Below are 22,550 nucleotides of genomic sequence, written 5' to 3' on the forward strand. Positions count from 1 at the left end.
AGCAAGAGCAAACACATTCAAAAGCTAGCAGAAGGCAAGAAATAACTAAGATCAGAGCAGAACTGAAGGAGACAGAGACACAAAAAACCTCCGAAAAATCAATGAATCCAGGAGCTGGTTTTTTGAAAAGATCAACAAAATTGATAGACCACTAGCCAGACTAATAAAGAAGAAAAGAGAGAATAATCAAACAGATGCAATAAAAAATGATAAAGGGGATATCACCACCAACCCCACACAAATACAAACTACCATCAGAGAATATTATAAACACCTCTATGCAAATAAACTAGAAAACCTAGAAGAAATGGATAATTTCCTGGACACTTACACTCTCCCAAGACTAAACCAGGAAGAAGTTGAATCCCTGAATAGACCAATAGCAGGCTCTGAAATTGAGGCAATAATTAATAGCCTACCAACCAAAAAAAGTCCAGGACCAGACGGATTCACAGCCGAATTCTACCAGAGGTACAAGGAGGAGTTGGTACTATTCCTTCTGAAACTATTCCAATCAATAGAAAAAGAGGGAATCCTCCCTAACTCATTTTACAAGGCCAACATCATCCTGATACCAAAGCCTGACAGAGATACAACAAAAAAGGAGAATTTTAGACCAATATCCCTGATGAACATTGATGCAAAAATCCTCAATAAAATACTGGTAAACTGAATCCAGCAGTACATCAAAATCTTATCCACCAGATCAAGATCCCATGACAAATGGGATGTAACTAAAGAGCTTCTGCACAGCAAAAGAAACTACCATCAGAGTGAACAGGCAACCTACAGAATGGGAGAACATTTTTGCAATCTACTCATCTGACAAAGGGCTAATATCCAGAACCTATAAAGAACTCAATCAAATTTACAAGAAAAAAACCAAACAACCCCATCAAAAAGTAGGCAAAGGATATGAACAGACACTTCTCAAAAGAAGACATTCATACAGCCAACAGACACATGAAAAAATGCTCATCATCACTGGCCATCAGAGAAATGTAAATCAAAACCACAATGAGATACCATCTCACACCAGTTAGAATGGCAATCATTAAAAAATCAGGAAACAACAGGTGCTGGAGAGGATGTGGAGAAATAGGAACAGTTTTACACTGTTGGTGAGACTGTAAACTAGTTCAACCATTGTGGAAAACAGTGTGGCGATTCCTCAAGGATCTAGAACTAGAAATACCATTTGACCCAGCCATCCCATTACTGGGGATATACCCAAAGCATTATAAGTCATGCTGCTATAAAGACACATTCACACGTATGTTTATTGCGGCACTATTCACAATAGCAAAGACTTGGAATCAACCCAAATGCCCATCAGTGACAGACTGGATTAAGAAAATGTGGCACATATACACCATGGAATATGATGCAGCCATAAAAAAGGATGAGTTCGTGTCCTTTATAGGGACATGGATGAAGCTGGAAACCATCATTCTCAGCAAACTATCACAAGAACAGAAAACCAAATACCGCATGTTCTCACTCATAGGTGGGAACTGAACAATGAGATCACTTGGACACAGGAAGGGGATCATCACACACCGGGTCCTATTGTGGGTAGGGGGTAGGGGGGAGGGATAGCGTTAGGCGATATACCTAATGTAAATTACCAGTTAATGGGTGCAGCACACTAACATGGCACATGTATACATATGTAACAAACCTGCACGTTGTGCACATGTACCCTAGAACTTAAAGTATAATAAAAAAAAAATGAGAAGACTCAAGTTCAGAGAGAGTAATGGTCTCACGGCTGTGAAGGAATAGAAATCAGTTTTGGAACCTAGAGGTATCTGATGCAAATTCCATTATTCCACACTGGCTTTTTACTTGTTTTGGGGGGCTGTCAATGATACCCAAGAGAGAGGAAAGGAAAAGAAAGGGGGACAGAGTCAGCTGAAAGAAGAGCAGATAAGACATGACAGCTCTGTTGAGTTCACAGCACTTACTGTTTGTCTTCAACTTCCCAGGCTCACTGCTGCGGCTGCCCGCCTGGTTGATGGCCTTGACCATGAAGATGTACTTGGTGCCGCTCTGCAGACCGTGTACCGTGTAGTGGTTCTGCTTGATGTTGGGTACTATCATCCAGCTATCAGCCGAGTTACACAGACCTGCAAAGCCAATCAGACATGGTGCAGTTCTTTGGCACAAGGGGAGCAATGCTTGCATAATTTTAAGTTGAATAATTTCAATTTATTCGAATAGAGTTGGTAAGTGAAGTGCTTTGTTCTGATAGCCACATATGAAAAATTGACTTCACTAATATAGATGTGGCAGATTGCATTTTTGTCTCCAAAATTCTCCCTGCCCTGTATATCCAGGCCCAAATGACTTTGCAGGTGCTCCTTCTAAAGAGGTGCAATATATTTCCCTGTCACACAGCTTTGAATTTGGTCAAGTGACTTACTTTAGTCAATAGGATGAGGCTGAAATGACAATGTGCTAGTTGCAAGAGTAGGCATGACAAAGCCTTGAGGATTTCTGTTGACCCTTTGTGTCTGCCACTGCTCTGGAGAAAATATTCCTAGGATACTCTGTTCATTCCAACAGGATGAGACAGGGAACAGCTTTACCACACAGGCAACACCCAGCCAGTGCAGGAGTGAACCAAGCAGAGATCAGCCAACACCAACCAACCTCCAACAGGGAAGCTAAGAAATGATCATCAGGATTGTTTGTGATCTTGTATTAGTGTGGCTGTAACTAACTGATGTAGGAGACATATTCCTAAGAGAATTCTGGAGCAGCAACACCTGGGCAGCTCAGGGTCTGGTGCAGATCTTGAGAAAGCGTCCACAGGGATTTTTGACCAGCTGCATCCCTAGGATGACTGGTTCCAGAGTGGAGTGGGGCTGTTGCTCTGGCTGCATCCTGTAGGATGTGGGTTGGGGAGCAGACCGAGGATTTATAATGCTTGGAAGAATATGTAGGAAAAGGAAGCCCATTTTGTTTTGCAGCTGGTTGACGGCTGAAAACATCTCTTTGGTATCAGGTACAATTTCCCTCTCTCTTTTTTCCATCCATCAGTCTCCACTCCAATAGAACCTTTTCCCAAACCCCTGGTGACCAGGCTGTCAAGAAGTTTCCTGACTCTGTTGATTTCCTTCAGTGGTCCCTGGGAGAGGGCTGGGCCTCCTTCACTTACAGAGGACTCCAAAGCCACCACCCAACTCTTCTTTCAGTTGATTTGCAAGTCAAAGGGTTAGTTCCTTTGATCTTGAGGCAACTTATACTTTACCAGACTCTCAAAAAGCAGTCCCTTAATCTTTTTTTTGGTCTCACCTCGTTGAGAATCTAATAAAACCTTTCTGTAGAAAGAAATTCACAAATGCATATACATACCAAACCACAAATATTTGCATAGCGTTTCAAGGTAGTCACAGGCTCCTGAAGCCTGTCTTTGAATCTTACTGAATACTTTCTCCATCTTTTGAGTTAAAAAGTATTCATGGTATTGTCACAGTTGAAAAAAAGTTAAAAGTATTTTGTCAATTGTGAAAATTCACCTTATATAATTTCCATCTTGGGTGCATAGTATTTTCAAGTACACATCAGTGAATTTTATATATATATATATATATAGATAGATAGATAGATAGATGTCTAAAGATACACACACATACACACACACACACACACTCATATATATTTGGTCTTGTGAATTTTCTGTTGCCTCTCTTTTTTTTTTTCTACCTGCAAACATTTTCACCAGTGGACTGCCAGATTTGAAAAAGCCAGCTTGAAGCAAGAATGTAATTTAGGACTCATAGAAGGGTTTGAGTGTGTGTGTGTTTATATTTGGAGATTCAGCAGAGCAAAAAGAGGCACAATCCATCCCTCCTCCCCAAATTTATTTTCTCTAACTCTTAGCCCTCTGTTTTCCTACCAATTCTCATTTGTATAAGATGCAGGAAAACATCCACAAATAGTTTAGTAACATGGGAATTTCCTTACTATATATCCCTTCTGATCTTCCTTCACCTTACCTTTTCCTTGAACATAGCTATAATAAACTCCATACTTCTGGATAATGCCACAGCCAAATATTAGATTTTGATCCAATCAAAGAAGGGTCATTTTGAACTCTGAGTTCTGGGCCCCAAGAGGCCTATAACTCTCTTTAGGTACTTAATATTATTACAATAGTAATAAAACAAAAAAGTAGCTTTTCTATTATGTAGGATAGTCTACTCATATTCCTAGATCTTTGTCAACGGCAGTCAGCCACAAATGAGAAAAATTAAGGCATCCAGTAGATTCAAATGAGAATCCTATCAATTTCACTGCTTTTACACTGTTCCTGTTTAATTGAATATGTTACAATAAAATGACTATTGTGGTCAAAGAAAGCAAGTGTAAAAATGTTTCAATAAACTTTACATCACTGTACAACCCAAAAGCTGGGTTTAATGTGGTGGGGGAACGCTTTCAGCAACATCATAAAGCAGATGTCTGAAATTGCTGCAAACTGTAACTTGGCCTAAAGTCCAAAGTCTTAGCCCAACAAAGATTTTATGTTTCAGAAACCTTTTCCAGACAAAAAGGGACTTTGACTATCCTGATTATTTTGAAGAGGTCCCTATTTTTTTCCTCGAAAATTAAAAGAACAAAATGTTTATGAAGTAGTAAAATTTCATTGGTTAGCTTTATACTGGGACAATCTACTTTCATGAATACTAACAATTATTACTGTTTAGGTTTACCTTTATGTTATTATTATTGCCAAGATAATAATTGAGAAGTTGATTAAAAATGCCAGGAAAGCAACACTGACAATTTTCTTTTGGGGGCTGGAGTAAGTGGGGTGACTTGGAGTGCAGCATTACTGGTGTTGGTCTTACGCCAGCACCACCTAACTTCTTGCATATGACACTGAGTTTGCTTAAGCAAGACTTCTCTGCCTTGACACCCTACTGTGTTAGGACTTTTGACCAGGTTTTATTCATCTCTTTATGAAACACCCACACAACCATCCTGATTGAAACTTCACTTTTCTCCAAACTCATTTTCAATCATCTTTGAGGGTGTTCCAACGTTCACCTCCTCCGACTCAGTTTAAAATAACAATGGAGCTTGGAAAATAATTTGTCCACAATGAAACCTAATTGAGTTTTTTGATTTTATACTTTTTTTTTCATTCATAATGGATTAGAAGCATTTCCCTACATAATGTGGCTCATTATAAAATCTTAATTACATCTGGGATTTCAGAGCCTTGTATGGCAACTGTCATCTTACCACAAAAAATTATGTGTAAAAATGTCACAAAATGTGGACAGTCTTAGGAGAGGCTGCACACTGGTTTCTAACATCCTTTGTCTCTTCCAACAGACTGGACAAAAGTGAACATTCCTTTCCTTCTTCTCTGTAAAAATAGTATATGTTTAATAACTTTCATGAATGTTTTCTAAGTGACTACAATAAATTAAAAGCAGATAACTACTTAGCCATTAAGGCTTGAAAAAAATGCAGCTTTTGATTTCTGCTAAGAATAAGAATAGGCTGCTGGGGAAAGGACCCAATTTAAGATTTAAAATGACGCATCAAAAGTAGTTTTAGAAAAAACGTGGAAAACGTTGTAAAATTAAATAAATATCTAGTTATTGATAAGCAATTCATTAACATCTATAGTCATAACTCTATTAATAAAAATAAAAAATAAAAATTAATGTCATTACTTTTGCATTTGAATGTATGTATTTCATTAGTGAGGGCCTTTTCATAAGATTGAAAAAGCTCCATAGATATTATCTAAGTCTCCTTCACTAACGCCAGTTGAAGGCAATTAACTACAATTTATTAGGATGAGTGAAGGAACCATGACCTAGAGACAGTAAAAGATTTTCTAGTGACATAAGGAGCTACAGCCAGGTCTTGAGCATTATATCTTCTCATTTTCAGTAGAGTTTTAGCATTAGATCTTGTCATGCAATACAACATCTGCAAAGGATATTTCTCCAAATAATAGGACAGATTATTTAACAACATTCAAGGAAAGCCTTTCACATAATGATTGTGTAAAATGCTATCATGCAGATACTCCTGGAAAATTGCAAAATTGGTCTTTCTTTTAAAATGCAATTATGGGCGAGTATAGTTTGTATTTTTGTAGGAATAATAACTTTGAATATCTATGTGTTACCACTGTGGCAAACACAAGACTAAGGTCTTTACTTTTATTATCTCAACCATGTGAAGCTAAAACACTATCCATTCTTACAGATGAGGAAACAGATTAGGAGGACATTAAATAATTTGCTCAAGACTGCAGAGCTAGTGAGGTCCAAAGTCAAGATTCAAATCCAGGTCTCCCTTGGTCACTACAAATGTGAAAAATATTTAAGAAGAAAATAATTTGAAAATGTTTGCATCTCAGTTAGCTTTTTATCTGAATGAATTCTTTCTTTGTCGCAAATTGATCCTGTAGGCATTAGGACTTCACTATTCTGGTTTAATGGGCATAAAGGGAGGAACACATCCTGATACAAACAACCCGATGAGAGTATCCAAGTTTGGTCAGCACCAGCAGTTTCACTGTTTTTCTTCCATCCTGGGAGAATGGGCCTTTCTGGCATCTATGCATTAAAGGTTGATAATCTTCACTAAGCCATTTGCATTTCTCTTTTTATGGCAACTGGTTTCTGGGAATAAAACATCTCTGGAATCACCCAACATAAAGTTCTGAGTTCATTATACTCAGTAGTTTTGTTCTTGTTGAATTGTTTTATGCATGACCTTTTTGCATCATCTATTCTATTAATGCATCATGTTTGGTATTATTTTCGATGCAAATAGCACAGAAATCAAGTTGGTCACAGTTTAGCCAAGTGAGAAATCCTAAGTTTCAAGCAATAAATATCTTCCTTTCATTTTGGGGATGAGGTGAAGCTCTGGTATTGAATTAGGGCCTTTTGGCCCCAATTCCTTGCTCCTTCCTTGTAATTTTGCAGGTCTTTGTATTCTCACTCTGGGCTCACCCAGGGGACTTCTTTGACAAACAGCATGTTAGCTAATGTGACACAGACAGGGGCTTAAAAAGAATGTGTGTAATTGAGCCTGCCCTTACTCCTTCATCTCTGCAATCAGGGGGAGAACAGACTTGAGCTGGATTGCAGGAGGATGAGAGAGATGTGCAGCAGTCGGGTTGCCACAGTTACCAGCCTGCCATGTGAGGGAGCCAAGATCAGCAGGGCTTCCTAGTTGACACTCAGTTGACTCCAGATACATAAGCAATAAGTTGTTGTTAAATTCTACTTAGGCCCTGTGGTTGTTGGCTATTCAGCAAAAGCCAACAGATACAGAGCCCGTCAGTCAAAGCCAAGGCTACATGTACTCCCAAAATGCCCATGACGATTTGATTTAAGAAATTTCAGGAGAGGGCTGGGTGCAGTGGCTCACGCCTATAATCCCAACACTTTGGGAGGCCAAGGTGGGTGGATCACTTGAGGCCAGGAGTTGAGACCAGCCTGGCCAACGTGGCGAAATCCCATCTCTACTAAAAATACAAAAATTAGCCAGGCGTGGTAGCACATACCTGTAATCCCAGCTACTTGGGAAGCTGAGGCACGAGAATCATTTGAACTCTGGGGGTGGAGGTTGCAGTGAGCCGAGATCATGACACTGCACTCCAGCCTGGGCAGCAGAGCAAGACTGCCTGAGATAAATATATATATAAGAATAAAAGAAAAAAAAGAAATTTCAGGAGAGACATAACTATCTGAGGAAGACATGCCCCAGGATGGTCCCCAGGATTCCAACTCCCTGGTATTCATAACTGTGTAATATTCTCTCCCTAGTGTAAACAGGACCTGTCACCTGCTTCTAACCAACAGAATATGGCAAAGGACAAAGGTCTATCACTTTTATTACTCCTGTGATTATATTATATGACAAAGGTGAAGGCAAAGGGAGTTTACAGATATAATTAAGGTCCCTAATCATTTGATTTGGAGTTAATCAAATGGCAGATTATTCTGGGTGGGTCTGACCTAATCAAGTGAGCCCTTTAAAGGCAGGTTTGGAGGTGGGAGGTTTGAAGTAGCACACTCTCTCCTTTGCTGGCCTTGATGAAGCAAGCTGCCATGAATTCCACAACCACAATGAAACAGATTTGTCAACAAATGGAGGGAGCTAAGAAGTAGAGTCTTCCTAAGTTGAGTCTCCAGATGAATGCAGCCTAGCCAACACCTTAATTTCAGACTGTGACAACCTAAGAAGAAGACCCAGCTCAACTATGCCCAGAATCCTAACCCATGGAAACTGAAATAATAAGTGGGTATTGTTTTAAACTGCTAAGTTTTTGGAAATTTGTTTCGCAGCAATAGAAAACTGTTAGCACTTTTCCTGAATCAGACAAAAATGATTTAAGAGAAATACAGCATTTCTCACATGGGCCAAGAACCACTCTTTTGGTGTAAAATGACTCTAAATGTTTTCTTTTTCTGGTTAGACTATTCACTCATCAACAGACATCTGTTCTATCAGTCCTCTATGTATTTTCAGAGAACCTTCCCTCGGTGTTTTGCAATGAATCATCTCTCCATTTTCTACCTGCTCTTCTCAGACCTTCATGTGCTTCTTTTCTTTTATCTTGGAATTTCTGATCATCTTTTGAATTTCATCTTCTTCAAGTTTGACACAATCCCCGGTTCAGTTTATCCCAAATATGCTAGTGATATTAATCACAAAATATTGAGAAAACAATTCCTTAAGTGAAGACAAAATACATTAATTATATTCCCCCCTTTTTGTTGTGTTTTTCCTTCCATGCTACATAGTATAGTAATGTGTGTGTGGATCAGTGTGTTATAGTCTCAGTATTTGGCATGTAATCATGTAGATATTATACATTTATCTTGCTTTAAATTAGGGTTTCTCAACTTCGACATTACTGACATTTTGGGCCAGATAGTTCTTTGTTGTTGGGGGATTTCTTGTGCATTGTGGGAGATTTCCCATCATCCCTCACTTCTACCAACTAGATGCCAATAGCACTCTCTCCTCCCAGATTTTGAGAACCCAAAGTCTCTAGAGACATTGTCAAATGTCCCTTAGGGGGCAAAAATGTCCCTGTTGAGAATCACTGCTTATATGAAGGAGTGACTATTTGGTATGATATTAGTGATCATAGATTAACTTGTGTTTCGGGTTTATGGTGAAGCACAATCAAGGTTTAAAATTTTACTAGACTTTAATTCCATGTTAAGTTTATGGTATATGCAGCCAAGACCAGTGAAATATAAGCTCGTACAGCTGGAAAAATGCATTTAAAAATCATGTCATCTCTCTGAAGTGCAATGTGGCAATGTCAAGTAAAATTAAAATGCAAATAATCTTTTCCTAGAAATTGCACCTCAAGAGATTATACTACAGATATAATTCCCCATGTGTGGAAGGAAAGATAGGCAAGGATATCTTGAACATCCTTGGAGATACTGGGGCATTGTTTGTAAGGGCCAAAGATTGGAAACAAGCTAAATACACATCTATAGAAGATGGGATAAATGAATTAGAGTATATCTTTACAATAGGATATGATACTGCCTCAAAAAGGAATGAGGCAGTTCTTTATTTGTGCTGAAATGGAATGATATCTCAGACATAATATTTATTGAAAAAAACAAGGTAAAGAATTATGTATGATATGCACATATAGAAAAATATTTTAGAGAATTAGTATTTCTTTATGATTTGCAGTAGGGCATATAAAGTCAGGAATGAGGAATGATACCAGAAGAATTCAAAATCGTAGAAGGAGAGCAAAATGTTACTAAACCATTGCTATACAGTGCTTCTCCGACTTGCCCCAAAAAGCACTTCAAATATCTGAGGACAGTGATGATTTTTTCCCAGGGAAATGGGCCAGATGCAGAGAAGCCTTCCTGGAATTATCTTTTCCTTTCCATCTCTGATGCTGGTGCCATTTGCAGGTCCTGGCTATTTCTGCCTTGGTGAATTACTATGAAACTTCCCAGCTGATGTCTCTGCTTCTAGTCCTGCCCTGTTCCTCTCCACTCTCCACAGTGCTCCTGAGTCACCTTCTAATTATATCTCTGATCACACTACTCTCCTGCATGACTCTCAAGCCCACAGGGTAAAATCCAAACATGGTATGGCCTGGGTAGCCCTCTGCAATATAGCTCTTGCCTGTGAATTAGGATTAAGTGACTGAGGATTAAGGATTAAGAACATGTACTTTTTGGAGCTAGGCCAATATGGGTTTGAGCCCTGGTTCTATTTCTCTGTCTTCATTTCTCACTGTCTCCCTTTCCTCACTTACCAGCCAGGCTTAATTAGGCAAGATCTCCCAATATACCCTGCTATGTTACATCTTGATAGGTTTGCTTATGATGACATAGCTGTCTGGTACAGCCTTAACTTGCTAAAATGCACCTGCTTTTTTTCAAGACTTAGTTTAACCACAACTTCCCCCAAGACATTTTTGTCCCACTCACCATTTCTGACCTTTCTATATTCCCTACCTACTTAAGCAGTTTGCCAGAGCTGTTCTTGACATTTCATGACTTTCTCCACTTTCATTAAAAAATTACACATTCTTGGTAAATGGCAAGATTTTAATAAAAGCTTTAAAGGCAGGCCAATTATAGGGTAGAAGGTGAGGGAGTTGAGGAGAGGAAGTTGGAGAAGTTGGGGAGAGTGGATATAAGGAAGGTAGGGGGAGCCATTTGTTGGTATGGGTCATTTATACTTTAGTCCCATAGAACTTGGTGTATTTTTGCATCACTCTTTTAATTAATCCTAAATCAAATTTCTATGTTAAGCATCGTATGACTCAGAATTACTTGTGCTAGGAAAGAACAGTTTGTAGTTAAGAGAGAAAAGGTTTATATAATAAAAGCACATTAAATTGATAGGAATTTATTCAAAACATCTCTTTGTTGAAACATGATCGCTATTCTATTCTGTTCTACTTTGACATATTGTATGTTTCTTTGTTAAAGAAGTTTCAAACTTACTCCCGTGAAAAGCCATGTCTTCTGGTTCATTGCCATTTGCTCAGTTCAATTTAAATAACTCTGTGGGTTGGAGGACTGCTTCCTCTATTACCATCTCTGTGGCCAGCTACTACTGCTATTTGAAATTACCAAGTTATCTCTGATGCCAGATATCAAATAGGCCTCAGTGAGAGGGGGCACCTCTAATGTTTCAGGTAAGGTTGGAAATTCGTCCCAGGTGGAGCCAGTTACTAACATTTTAAGTGATGGGCCCAGGTCTCCTCTGAATGGGACCAGGTATTTAACATTCTTTGGCTATTTATTTTATTAAATCTTTTCTTTTAAAATATGTGAAGTAACACTCAGGAAAGTACATAAAACTAAATGTATGATATAATGACTAAAGCATGTAACTTTCACCTAGAAATTGCCATTAACTCCAAGAACCCCCATATATTTCATTCCAGTGGTGCCATTTTCCCTTTAATCCTGGAGGTAGCCGTTATCCTGACTTTTTATTTTTATTTTTTTGAGACAGCATTTTCACTCTGTTGCCCTGTCTGGAGTGCAGTGGTGTGATCTCTGCCCACTGCAACCTCTGCTTCTTGGGCTCACGTCATCCTCCTGCCTCAGCCTCCTGGGTAGTTGGGACTACAGGTGTGTGTCACCACACCCTGCTAAGTTCTGTATTTTTTTGTATTTTTTGTAGAGATGGGGTTTCACTAGGTTGCCCATGGTTTATAGCTTTAACACCTATGAATGTTTCTTTAAGCAAAATAGTTTATTTTGATCTTTAAGTTATGAACCTATATGTGGATTAATACCACGCATATATACACACACACACACACACACACATATACATACATACATATATATATATATATATATATATATATATATATATATATATGTATTTGTTTCTGGTTTCTTTCCCTTAACAATATATTTGTGAGAATCATCCATGTGGTTTGCTAGAGGTCATTAATTTTCATCAATATTTAGCCAGCTGTTTTTACTAGTATAGTACAAGTGAGTGCTATCACTTTCTTGTTCAAGAAAGACAAGTCAATAAATATTGTGTGTTCTTTCCTTCCTTGTCTTCCTTTGACGTTTAAATTCAGGAATGCAGTAAATCTGAAGAAAGCCACCAAAGAGAGAAATAAATAGGCCATGAGATACTCACTAACGACGTTGGCTTGTCCGGTGAATATGGTGTACTGGAGTTCGTAGGAGACCACACTGAATTCATCATCGGAGGTCCAATGCACAGTGATGGTGTCATATGAAGCTGTGCAGAGCTCTTCTCTAATTGTGGGAGGGTTGGGAGCTGTGGGGGTCAAGAATGCTTATCAGTGGGAAAGCACACACCACTGGGATACCATTTTGGAGGAGATGTTTGACAGTTAAGCAGGTCTTTCTCAATAGGTCCATCAGGACTACTATTCTAGAGATGGTGACCCCAATCTAAAGAATATTTGATTGGCTGGTTATTGCTTTTGTTTTTAATAAGGAGTGTGACTACAGTCAGCCAGTATGGACTTTCTGTGTTTACCATGAGATCATGAGAATATGTTTGGGAGGTTAAACAATATTTTCTTGTGCATGAAGGAAAACATGTCAAATAAAAAGTAAACAAGATAAAGTTTCATAGTTGCATTCACTTTGGGAGGTTGGCTAACTTTTTCAGTAAAGGCCTTGATGGTAAATGTTTCCAGCTTTGTGGGCCATACAGTCTCTGTTGCAACTAGTCAACTCTGCCATTGTGGCATGAAAACAGTTACAACTTATACATGTGGGCATGGCCAGGTTCCAATAAAACTTTATTTACAAATATAGGTGGAGGGTCAGATTTGGGCTGTAACCTAAAATTCACCAACCCCTGATCTATTAATACATGGTGCCAGATACTTATATATTTAGGCATCCAACTGAAAAAATACTTATCTTTGTTATCCTACAAAAAATCAGCCACATAATTGTTTGAATTTTTCTTTCATTAGATGTTTTGATGACTTATATATAAAAAAAGAACTTATTAGTCCAGCCCTATTTTCTTCTGATTTCTCAACTCATGCGATATTTCAAATTAAGAAGACCATGATTAATAGTTAATCATATCTAAAGGGTACATTTTCCTTCCCCAAGGAAAAAACTTTTTTTTGGCATTTGGTTAATTTATCATTGTAGAAGGCTGCTGTTTTATTTCTTTAACACATTCTGGAGCAGAGAAGTCTTAAGTCCTACCAAAATAATGAGTTTAAAATGACTTCTACTGAATTGATTTCAGTAACTGGTTTTATGAGAAGAGTATGTGAGCAAGGAAAATATGAGAAAATGAGTGCTTTGCATTGTAAATAATATTTAAGAGGGAGGGGTTGGCAAACTGTGACTGTGAGCCAAGTCTGGCCCACTGCCTATTTTTGTAAATAAAGTTTTATTGGAACACAGCCAGATTCATTCATTTATGTATTGTCTATGGCTGCTTTGGAGCAACAGCAAAGTTGAGTAGTTGTGGCCATATGGCCTGCAAAGCCTAAAATGTCTACCATCTGGTGGTTTGCAGTCAAAATTTGCTGACCCCTGGTTTAGAGAATTGATCCAGGGCCTTTACTTCCACTCTGCTATCCATTAGAATCTAGTTTCAAAAGGAGAAATATACCTGCATTCTACAAATTAGGAGCAACCTTTGCTTATACTATTTTAGAGTTCTTTCCTGTTCTAAATTATGATTAGAATTGATGAGTCCTAAGCAAACCCAAAGAGGAAGAAAAGTTTATAAAAACTGTAAATTTAAACTCTGTGTTAGTAGTCTTCACTTTCTTTTTGAATATACCTCTAGGACAAATATCATAGAAGCAAGTCTACGGTATTAAGTCAATTAGCTTAGCTTTATCTATTGGTTCTGAATTCCAGAAACACTGTTGAGCACCTCCAACGTGACAGGCATGGCATTAAATTGTGCATTAAGATAGAAGGGCTCTACATAACCTTTAAAGCATTCTTTATTGAATATGTATTTGTACATCTGTCTCCTGAAGTATTCACATGTGAGATTCGGTGTCATGTGGTACGACTTGGATGCGCATGAATCAGTGACACCAGTCAGGATATGCATTCCACAGAGGAGGTCCAGCTGCATCGTAAAATGTGCTTATTATTGTCTGTGTGGTCCCTGTTGGTGTGGGATCACTCCTGCATGGATCAGTAAAGAAATACTTACTCTCCCACAATTTAGACAGTTCATTTCTCCATTGTAGAAAAATTTTGTTCTTTCTGTATTGCAATATATGATTAAATAGAAAGAAAACGTATGTTCAAAATAGGCAAGTACCTGTGAGACACATGGTAGTAGCCATAATCAGGAAGGAAATGTCACCTCTATGGGTTATTAACTTGACATACCACTTAGAGGCATGTCATAGGAAAAAAAAATCTTGTTTTTACAATGAGACAGGCTAACCTTATTTTGACTGTAAACCCAATGAGTTTGTCCTGAGAAGTCAATACTCAATTTAGTGTAAATGAGAACAGCAGCGTGCTGCCAATTTCAATACTCATGGAATTGGTACCAGAAGTGTTATTTTCTTGTCTCTGTCACAAACACCACCCAAGGAATGGTGGGCTAATACTCCACAAACACTTCATTTCCTGCTTACAAATGGCATAAACTATTTGGACTTGGCAGTATCAGCCAAGCATCATATGTTATGGTCAGGATCGATGTTATGTCTAGAAATGGACTGAATTTGTACTTGGGGTTGACAGCTCAGAAGACATAATAGCAGGTACCCCATATGGCCTTTAGTTTGAAATAAACAGCCATCGGGATGAAATATGGTGTATGTTACAATTCAGTCCAAACTACTTTCACAATTTCCCCTTTAATCAATACTTTCGCATTCCTATAGAGATTAAAATGGGCATATGTTGTTGAAATACTATGAAATAATTATTGGGAAATGGCAAGGGCACATTCTTGTCAATAAGACTGATTCTGGGCAGAATGGCCATGTGCCTAGGCAAATACTTAATTTTCCAGTCTTTTCTGCCCTTGGACATGACCTTGTAACACAGATATGGCCCACCAGACATAAGTGGAAGTTTGCTAGGTGGGTCTTCTGATCAAGTTTTTCGTTTTTCTGATAAACAGACTTCACTGGCAGAGCATTTTGTCCATCGTTTCCCCTCCACCCCTTTCTTTTTGCCTAGAGCTTGAGCACAACACTTGGAGGTGGAGTAGTCATGCTGTGATCATGTGTCAGAAAGGCAACACAATGAAGGTGGCAGAGGAGGAAAAAAGAAAGAGCCTGGGGTCTGAGGTCATCACTGAACCACTGCTCAGCCCTGGAACACAGGCTTCTCTTGTGTCTATAATACAAACACTCCTTGATGGTTTTATTCACTGCTAGTTGGATTTTTTGTTGCAACTTGACTCATTCCCAAATGATATAAGAAAAAGGAGATTTTTAACAGGATGCCATTGTAAAAAACAGCTTAGCCAGAGAAAGTCTAGATCTGCACTGTTCAATACAATAGCCATGAGCTACATGTGGTGTTTTAAATTTCAATTAAATTTAGTTAAAGTTAAATAAAAGTAAAAATTCACTAGACACACTTCGAGTTTTCAATAGCCCCATGTGGGATTCAGCTAACACTGGATACTACAGATATAGAACATATCTATCATCATAGAAAGTTTTATTGGATAGTGTCAGTTTAAATAAATCTCAGAGTTAAAAGCTTACATAGGAGGGCATTATGTACACAAGTATTTGAAACCAAGTTTAGTTCCATACGGTAAATGCTTTTTTAGTCAATTTCTTTCTTCCTTAATAGGAGCGGTATGTTTGAAAGAGAGAGTTACATAAGATAAGAAGTTTGTGGAATGCCTGCCTTGCTTGACAGTGCAGAAAGGCTAAAAACAGCACATTGGGTCCTAGCAAAGAAAAAATGCTCATCTTCTGGGTTTAATGCTCCCTGAATATAGAACTCCTGACCTTCTATCCACAGACTGTAAAAACAAACATCACACAATATTCCCTCTCTCCTGCTCCACCTTGTTCAATTGCTTTCCCACAAACATGTACACACAGAATTGGAATTGAGAAGCTCATGTCACGCTAAGTTAGGGATGTAGTCTGTTGAAGGCTGTAGGTCTTAAGTGTAGTGCACATCTGGCTTCACTGTGTACATTGTGCTTTCCTGAAGTCACAGGCACTAGTGGCTTTGGCTAACACAAATAAGGTTGTCTAAACAGTCCAAATTCTATCAGTGTATGTTCTCAGTTCCTGCTTTAGAAGTTGACAGCAAAGAAAAATTTAGAAGCATGGTTAGGAATAGGAGTGGCCTGAGGAAGCACACTGAAACACAGCACTAGGAATTCCAATGTGAATTTGAGACCTTTGCCATGGTGACTTTGCCAAGATGAAATTCAGTCTTTTACTAGAAAGAGCAGAAGTTTTTGGAGTTTGTACAGGTCCCCCCCAAATTCTAATTCTGTCATTCCCTAGTTATCTGATTTCCAGCAAGATGGCTGATCTCTGTCATTTGCAAAATGGGGATTATAACGCTTTACCTCAACTTGATGTTGTGCAAATTAAAACAAGATCACAAATACAAGGAGATGAAGCAGTGCAGACAACCAATCTGTTAGCTGCCAATTTTTTCTCTGCTAATGTATTGTGAGTTGCCTTACTACCATGATATGAAAAATACCAAAGAGAGAGATTATTTTTAGCACCCACACCTTGAGAGTGAGGGAAACAGTGGTAAGTATGCTTTTAATGATTGAGATTCTCCTTTTTCTCCTGTCCCCAGTTTAGTCATGGGCTGTGTTGTTTTGGTTAAAAACAAAGGGAAGTGCACAGAAATTGTTTATGGAAATATTAGCGCCATTCCTAGGTCAAAAGCCCATTCCTCTGGTTATTGGGGAATAACTGATCTGATGGCAAAGTGTTTATGTGAACAATATTAAAGAGAACATAAAAGACAATACCTGTAAGGTAATCCAGACATTCTAGCAATTTCTTCTCTCGGGAAAAATCTAAGGCAAAGGTGTCAAATGTGTCATTGAGGTTGATTTCAGGAATTAGAACCTGGGAGGATGCAGTTGCCATGGAGACTCTGTAACGTAAACAAAACAATGTTTTAGAAATGTCAAGATGACTTTCAACATCACTGCATTGAAATGAAAAAAAGGAAAAGAAATCTCTTTTAAAAAGTGCTTTTTTACACATGAGTTTTAAGAGGCATCTCAAAATGTCACAACACAGTAACATAAAACAAATGAATGCAAGCTTTAAAAAAAAGTGAAGGAATTGGAGAAAACAACAGACTTGCTTGCCCTCTTCCTTTTTACTATCAGAAAAAAAAAATTCCCTGTGAAAGCAAAAGAGTATTCATATATCATGTTGCTGTGTATTTAACAGTCTGGCCTGGTCACATCTAACCCCAGCAAGAAGCGCGTAGCTCCAGGCATTTCTTCACACATCTGTCTGGGAAACTGTTTGTTCCTTTCAGACACAACCCTGCTCCACTTCAAAGGGGAGTCTCCAAAATTTCAAACTGCATAAAAGGCAAAGTGAATATTAAAAAAGAATGTTTCCAGATATTGGATTAGTTAAATCAATTACTAGCCCCTCTCTAAAATAAACATTAAAAAGGGAGTTTTTTGTCTGGCTCATTTTCTTTCTCTTTGTATTCATTTTCTTGCACCATATTCCCAGCAGATGCTGTGGAAAATATTCATGAGCTTTCTCACAAATTCCCCCACTGGATGTACTATTTCTCTTCTTCATTTAGGTTTTCTGGTTAGAGTTCTCATGTATAAACTAAAAAGCAAGGCACTGGTGTGTCTCAATCTCCTTCTATGTACTCTCAGGTTGATCTGGATGGTTCAGTTATTAATAATGAACACTTTGATTCAAAAATGCAAGTGATTCTCTTAAAAACAAGAGAATTGTGGCATGAAGCATACCATTTCTGAGCATATCAAATGATGCTGGACTAGTAGTCTTGTCGAGTTTGGTATTTCGTTAAGTTCCATAAACAATACTCTTAAGAGCTATTATATGCAGAGTATTGTGTAGGGTGCTGGGAATTTTTGAGCAAAGAAACAACCTTGAAACAATTTAATACTAAATCTAGTTACTTATTTTCTAATTAAGAAAATTGATGCTCATTTACACAAGGCCACAAAGCTAGCTGGCAGCAGCAAGCAGGAGAATTTCAGATCCGTACTCTTCTATTTCATCTAGAAAAATTTCAGGCCAGTTACTACAAGGGTTATATGTCCTTTTGAGTCTCTTAATGGCTCTTAAAGCTTTGGATTTGCAAATATAAAATATCTTGGCTCTAGAAATTACACCTGTGGGTATATCTATACAACGGAATATTATTCAGCCATAAAAAGGGATGAAACACTGACACATGCTACAATGTGGATGAAACCTAAAAACATTATGCTCTGTGGAAGAAGCTATCAAAAAGGCCACATATCGTATGATCCATTTGTATGAAATGTCCAAAAAAGGCAAAAATTCATAAAGACAGGGAGTAGATTGATGGTTGCTAGGGGCTAAGAGGGGAGGGGAGATGGGGAGTAACTGCTTAATGAGTATAAGGCTTACTTTTGGTATGATGGAAGTGTTTCGGAACTTGATAGAGGTGGTGGCTACACAACAATGTGAATGTTCTAAATGCCACGGAATCGTGCATTTCAAAATGGTTGTTTCTTCTGAAGTGGAGTCTCACTATGTTGCCCAGGTTGGTCTTGAACTCCTGGGCCCAAACGATCACTCTTTGGGAGGGCTTGGCTTCCCAAAGTGCTGGGATTACAGGTATTACAGGTACACCACACCCAGCCTTAAAATGGTTAATTTTATGTTGTGTAAAATTAACCATTTTAATGTTGTGTAAATTTCACCCAGCTAAAAAAGAATATACCTGTAAAATGCTCAAAATTCATAGAAATATAGTTTCTATAGTTGTATTTCTGGCAGATTTTCAGTGCTGTACAGGAGGGAAGGAGAAAGGCTAATCAACAACGTCATAAACGTAATGATACTGGGATTGAAAGATGCAAGTGAAGAGGCATAAGCTCTGGAAACAAAAGCTTCAAGTGTTTGAATGAGGGTAGAGAATCTAACTGCATCTCCTGACCCTTTCACCAACAAGTAGTGAATAGTGGTAGAGTTGAGTGCTTTTGTTGACTAAATATTGCACCCTGGGGAATTGGGCTAATTAGTGTTACAAACAGCTGCTAATTTAGACTGATGGATACAGAGATGGTTGCTAGGCATTTTTGATTGATGGTCAAGTTATACTTTTAAAATGCTTTCCTTATGACCCATGAACACAAAAAGTCCTTAAACTTCATAGAGGTCCTAGGATCATTCTCAACACATATTTATGAAGTCCTTAAACTGTGCTACATACCAAAGAGCCCAGAACATATGCATCGATGCAGAAAAGTTAAAAGAAATGCTAAGGTGCCATTTGAACTCTTAAAAGATATTGCAAAGTGAAACGCCAATTAATTCTCTGTCATAATGTCCGGCAAGGAGAACTGCTCTGAGCTACTGGGAAACAAGCACTAAACTTGCAATTGCATTTCCCTGGCTTTAGCAGTTCCCCTGCCCACTGGCAGAAGCCTCTTTATTCAGGCTCATCCAAAATAGATTTTGTTCCCAAGTTTCTCCTGGTTCCATGGTCTACAAACAATTAAATAAAACATTTTAAATCGAGTGACACTGTTAATAATGTCTACCATCTTGATGGTAGGAACTTTGTTACATGGGAACCAAAAGGATCAAAGTTCCTAGCCTGGGAGGCAAAGGCTGACAGCAAGAATCAGTGGAGATTACTGCAGTTTTTAACACCTACACATTTGTTTCTTGATGGAAGGAAAGATACCTATCTTTGGCTACAACTTCAAATTCCTAATTGGAGTGACAGGCAAGGGAAAATCTGCCAAACTCAACATTTTAGGCCATGTTTTTATTTCCCAAATCCTTATTGCCCATCTTCTGGCCTTTTGGATAAGTCGCCAAAATCCACTAGGGCTGTTAGTGCTATGCCACTTTCTCAACTTCTTGCTTTACAGCCATGTCTGGGACACATGGGGCCAGTTTTCCAGAAGGTGGACGTGTCTAGAGCTATGCTGCTCACAAAGCTTCTGCCAAACAATGTGCATCACCAAAGTAAAACCCAGTGAAGCCTCATAGTAACAAGATAGGTTTACTTTTGTCAGCCCAGGAATTCCCAAACACATTTGGCCTTGAAAACGTGCAGTTATCTTAATGTCTATGAACACCCTGCAGACACACTTCCAAAACCACTTATCAGATATGTTCTAATTCTTAGAACCAAGCAACATCTTTTCGGAATTGACAACTGGAGTTCTTGGCTTTGTATTCTGGAAAAGATCCTTGAACTGCCTATCGTAGTGAGGAACAGAAGAATCACCTTGAGGAGTCTGAGAACCTCCTAGGTGCTTTGAACAATAGGTACTATTCAGAGGGAATTTTCTTTTTTATCACCTTCTTGATACAGGTAAGTTACTGCTAAAAGTGATTTTAATTCTAGATTCTTCATAAGCAGTAGACCAACTTTCTTATGCCTGGACTTAGTGAATAGTTTTGCTTATTTAACATAATCCTATAAAGGTGCACATACAATCACACCAAAGACCTATCTACTAGTGTAGCTTGAGAATACAGTACATTATACACTTGCATTCATCTAGTGAGTGGGAAGGAGAATTAGTATTTGTTGCATGTTCAGCTTGTGACAGAAACTAGGCTAATGTTTCTACTACATTATTGCATTTTATCCCCACAATAACCATCTTAGGTAGGAATAATTGGTCCTGTTTTATAGATTTATGGATTCATTCATTCATTCACTCATTCATTCACGTCAGGCAGCTTGCAATGTGCTGGGGCTATAATGGTAAAAACAAGGTGACTAGGGTACCTGCCTACTTGGAGTATATGAGCAAAATTAGCCAATGTTAATGAGCAGCCTCAATGCTATCTATAATTACTAAGCAATTAGCACAGAGCCAAACAATCGGTTCCAAAGCAAAAGCATCTCCTACAATGTAAAACTTGAGGCTCAGAGCCAAACAATCGGTTCCAAAGCAAAAGCATCTCCTACAATGTAAAACTTGAGGCTCTCTCCCCTTTTGGAGTTGTTTGATGTTTCTGAAATGAAAAAAAATTTTTACAGTTTTGATTCAGCTTGTAGGAGGACATATCCACTTTAAGTGACTTAATGATGCAGAAAATCTCATCTAAGTCTCACTTCAAGAATGCCTGCAGGATTAAAAGTTTGTTCTGGGATTCACACCTGAATTGAAGAATAAAGATTGTTTGGAAGTATACAGAAGCCAAAGCCCAAGGCAGGCACAATAGGAGACAGAAGAAAGAAGTCATGTCCTAGAGAAGAATGTTAAGTGACAGGTTGATGAACAGGGGCAGGTAGACAGAGAGTAGCACCGGAAAAAAGACACACAAGGCGGGCTAGACTCACATGTTGAAACCTGAAACGTGAAAACAGAGATCCAACTAACACTCATGGAGTAAGGAACTTAAAGCAATGTTATCACAACAGTGACAGCTATTCTGAAACCAATTTTTTTAAATAATTTTTTTATTAGTAAAAACAATTCTTTTGTGGGTACATAGTTGGTGTATGTATTTATGGAGTACATGAGATATTTGATACAGGCATGCAATGTGAAATAAGCACATCATAGTGAATAAGGTAACAATACCCTCAAGCATTTATCCTTTGGGTTACAAACAATCCAGTTACATTTTTAAGATTTTTTTAAACATATGATTAAGTTATTATTGACTATAGTCACCCTATTGTGCTACCAAATAGTAGGTCTTATTCATTCTTTCTTTTTTTCCCATTAACCATCCCCACCCACCCCCACTCCCACAACCCCCTACTACACTTCCCAGCCTCTGGTAACCGTCTTTCTACTCTCTATGTCCATGAGTTCAATCATTTTGATTTTTAGATTTCACAAATAAGTGAGAGCATGCAATGTTTGTCTTTCTGTGCCTGGCTTATTTCACTTAATGATCTGCAGTTCCATCCATGTTGTTGCAAATAACTAGATCTCATCCTTTTTTATGGTTGAATAGTACTCCATTGTGTATATGTACCACATTTTCTTTATTCATTCATCTGTTGATGGACACTTAGGTTGCTTCCAAATCTTAGCTATTGTAAAAGTGCTGCAACAAACACAGGAGTGAAGATATCTCTTCTATATACTGATTTCGTTTCTTTTTGGTGTGTACCTAGCAGTAGGATTGCTGGATTATACGGTAGCTTAAGTTTTGTTTTTTTAAGGAACCTCCAAACTGTTCCTTAACCCAATTTTCTAAGTAGAAAATAGCTCAAAGAACCATAGTTAAAAAGTGGCAGTGCTAGGATTGGAACCCAGGTCTGCCAACTTCTAGTCTAAGCCCAGTGTCCTTTTTCTATATCCTAGCTGCTGGAAGGATAGAAAGGCTCAGGAATTAACCAAGAGGATTGACAAATAGTGATGGGAGG

At 38.3% G+C, this 22,550-nt stretch overlaps 1 protein-coding gene across 6 annotated transcripts in view; it reads right to left on the reverse strand.

Annotated features, from left to right (window-relative positions):
* Nucleotides 1–22,550, reverse strand: part of MID1 (midline 1) — a 388,023-nt gene that overhangs the window by 14,408 nt on the left and 351,065 nt on the right. For all 6 annotated transcript variants that reach the window (XM_015126930.3, XM_028842300.2, XM_015126929.3 and 3 more), the window contains exons 6-8: nucleotides 16,972–17,099; nucleotides 12,160–12,303; nucleotides 1,968–2,129 (exon numbers count right to left, since the gene is read on the reverse strand). In XM_015126930.3, the coding sequence (XP_014982416.2) occupies nucleotides 1,968–2,129; nucleotides 12,160–12,303; nucleotides 16,972–17,099 (434 nt within the window). The remainder of the gene's footprint in view (nucleotides 1–1,967; nucleotides 2,130–12,159; nucleotides 12,304–16,971; nucleotides 17,100–22,550) is intronic.

This window comes from Macaca mulatta, chromosome X (genome assembly GCF_049350105.2).
Source record: "Macaca mulatta isolate MMU2019108-1 chromosome X, T2T-MMU8v2.0, whole genome shotgun sequence".
Lineage (NCBI taxonomy): Eukaryota > Metazoa > Chordata > Mammalia > Primates > Cercopithecidae > Macaca > Macaca mulatta.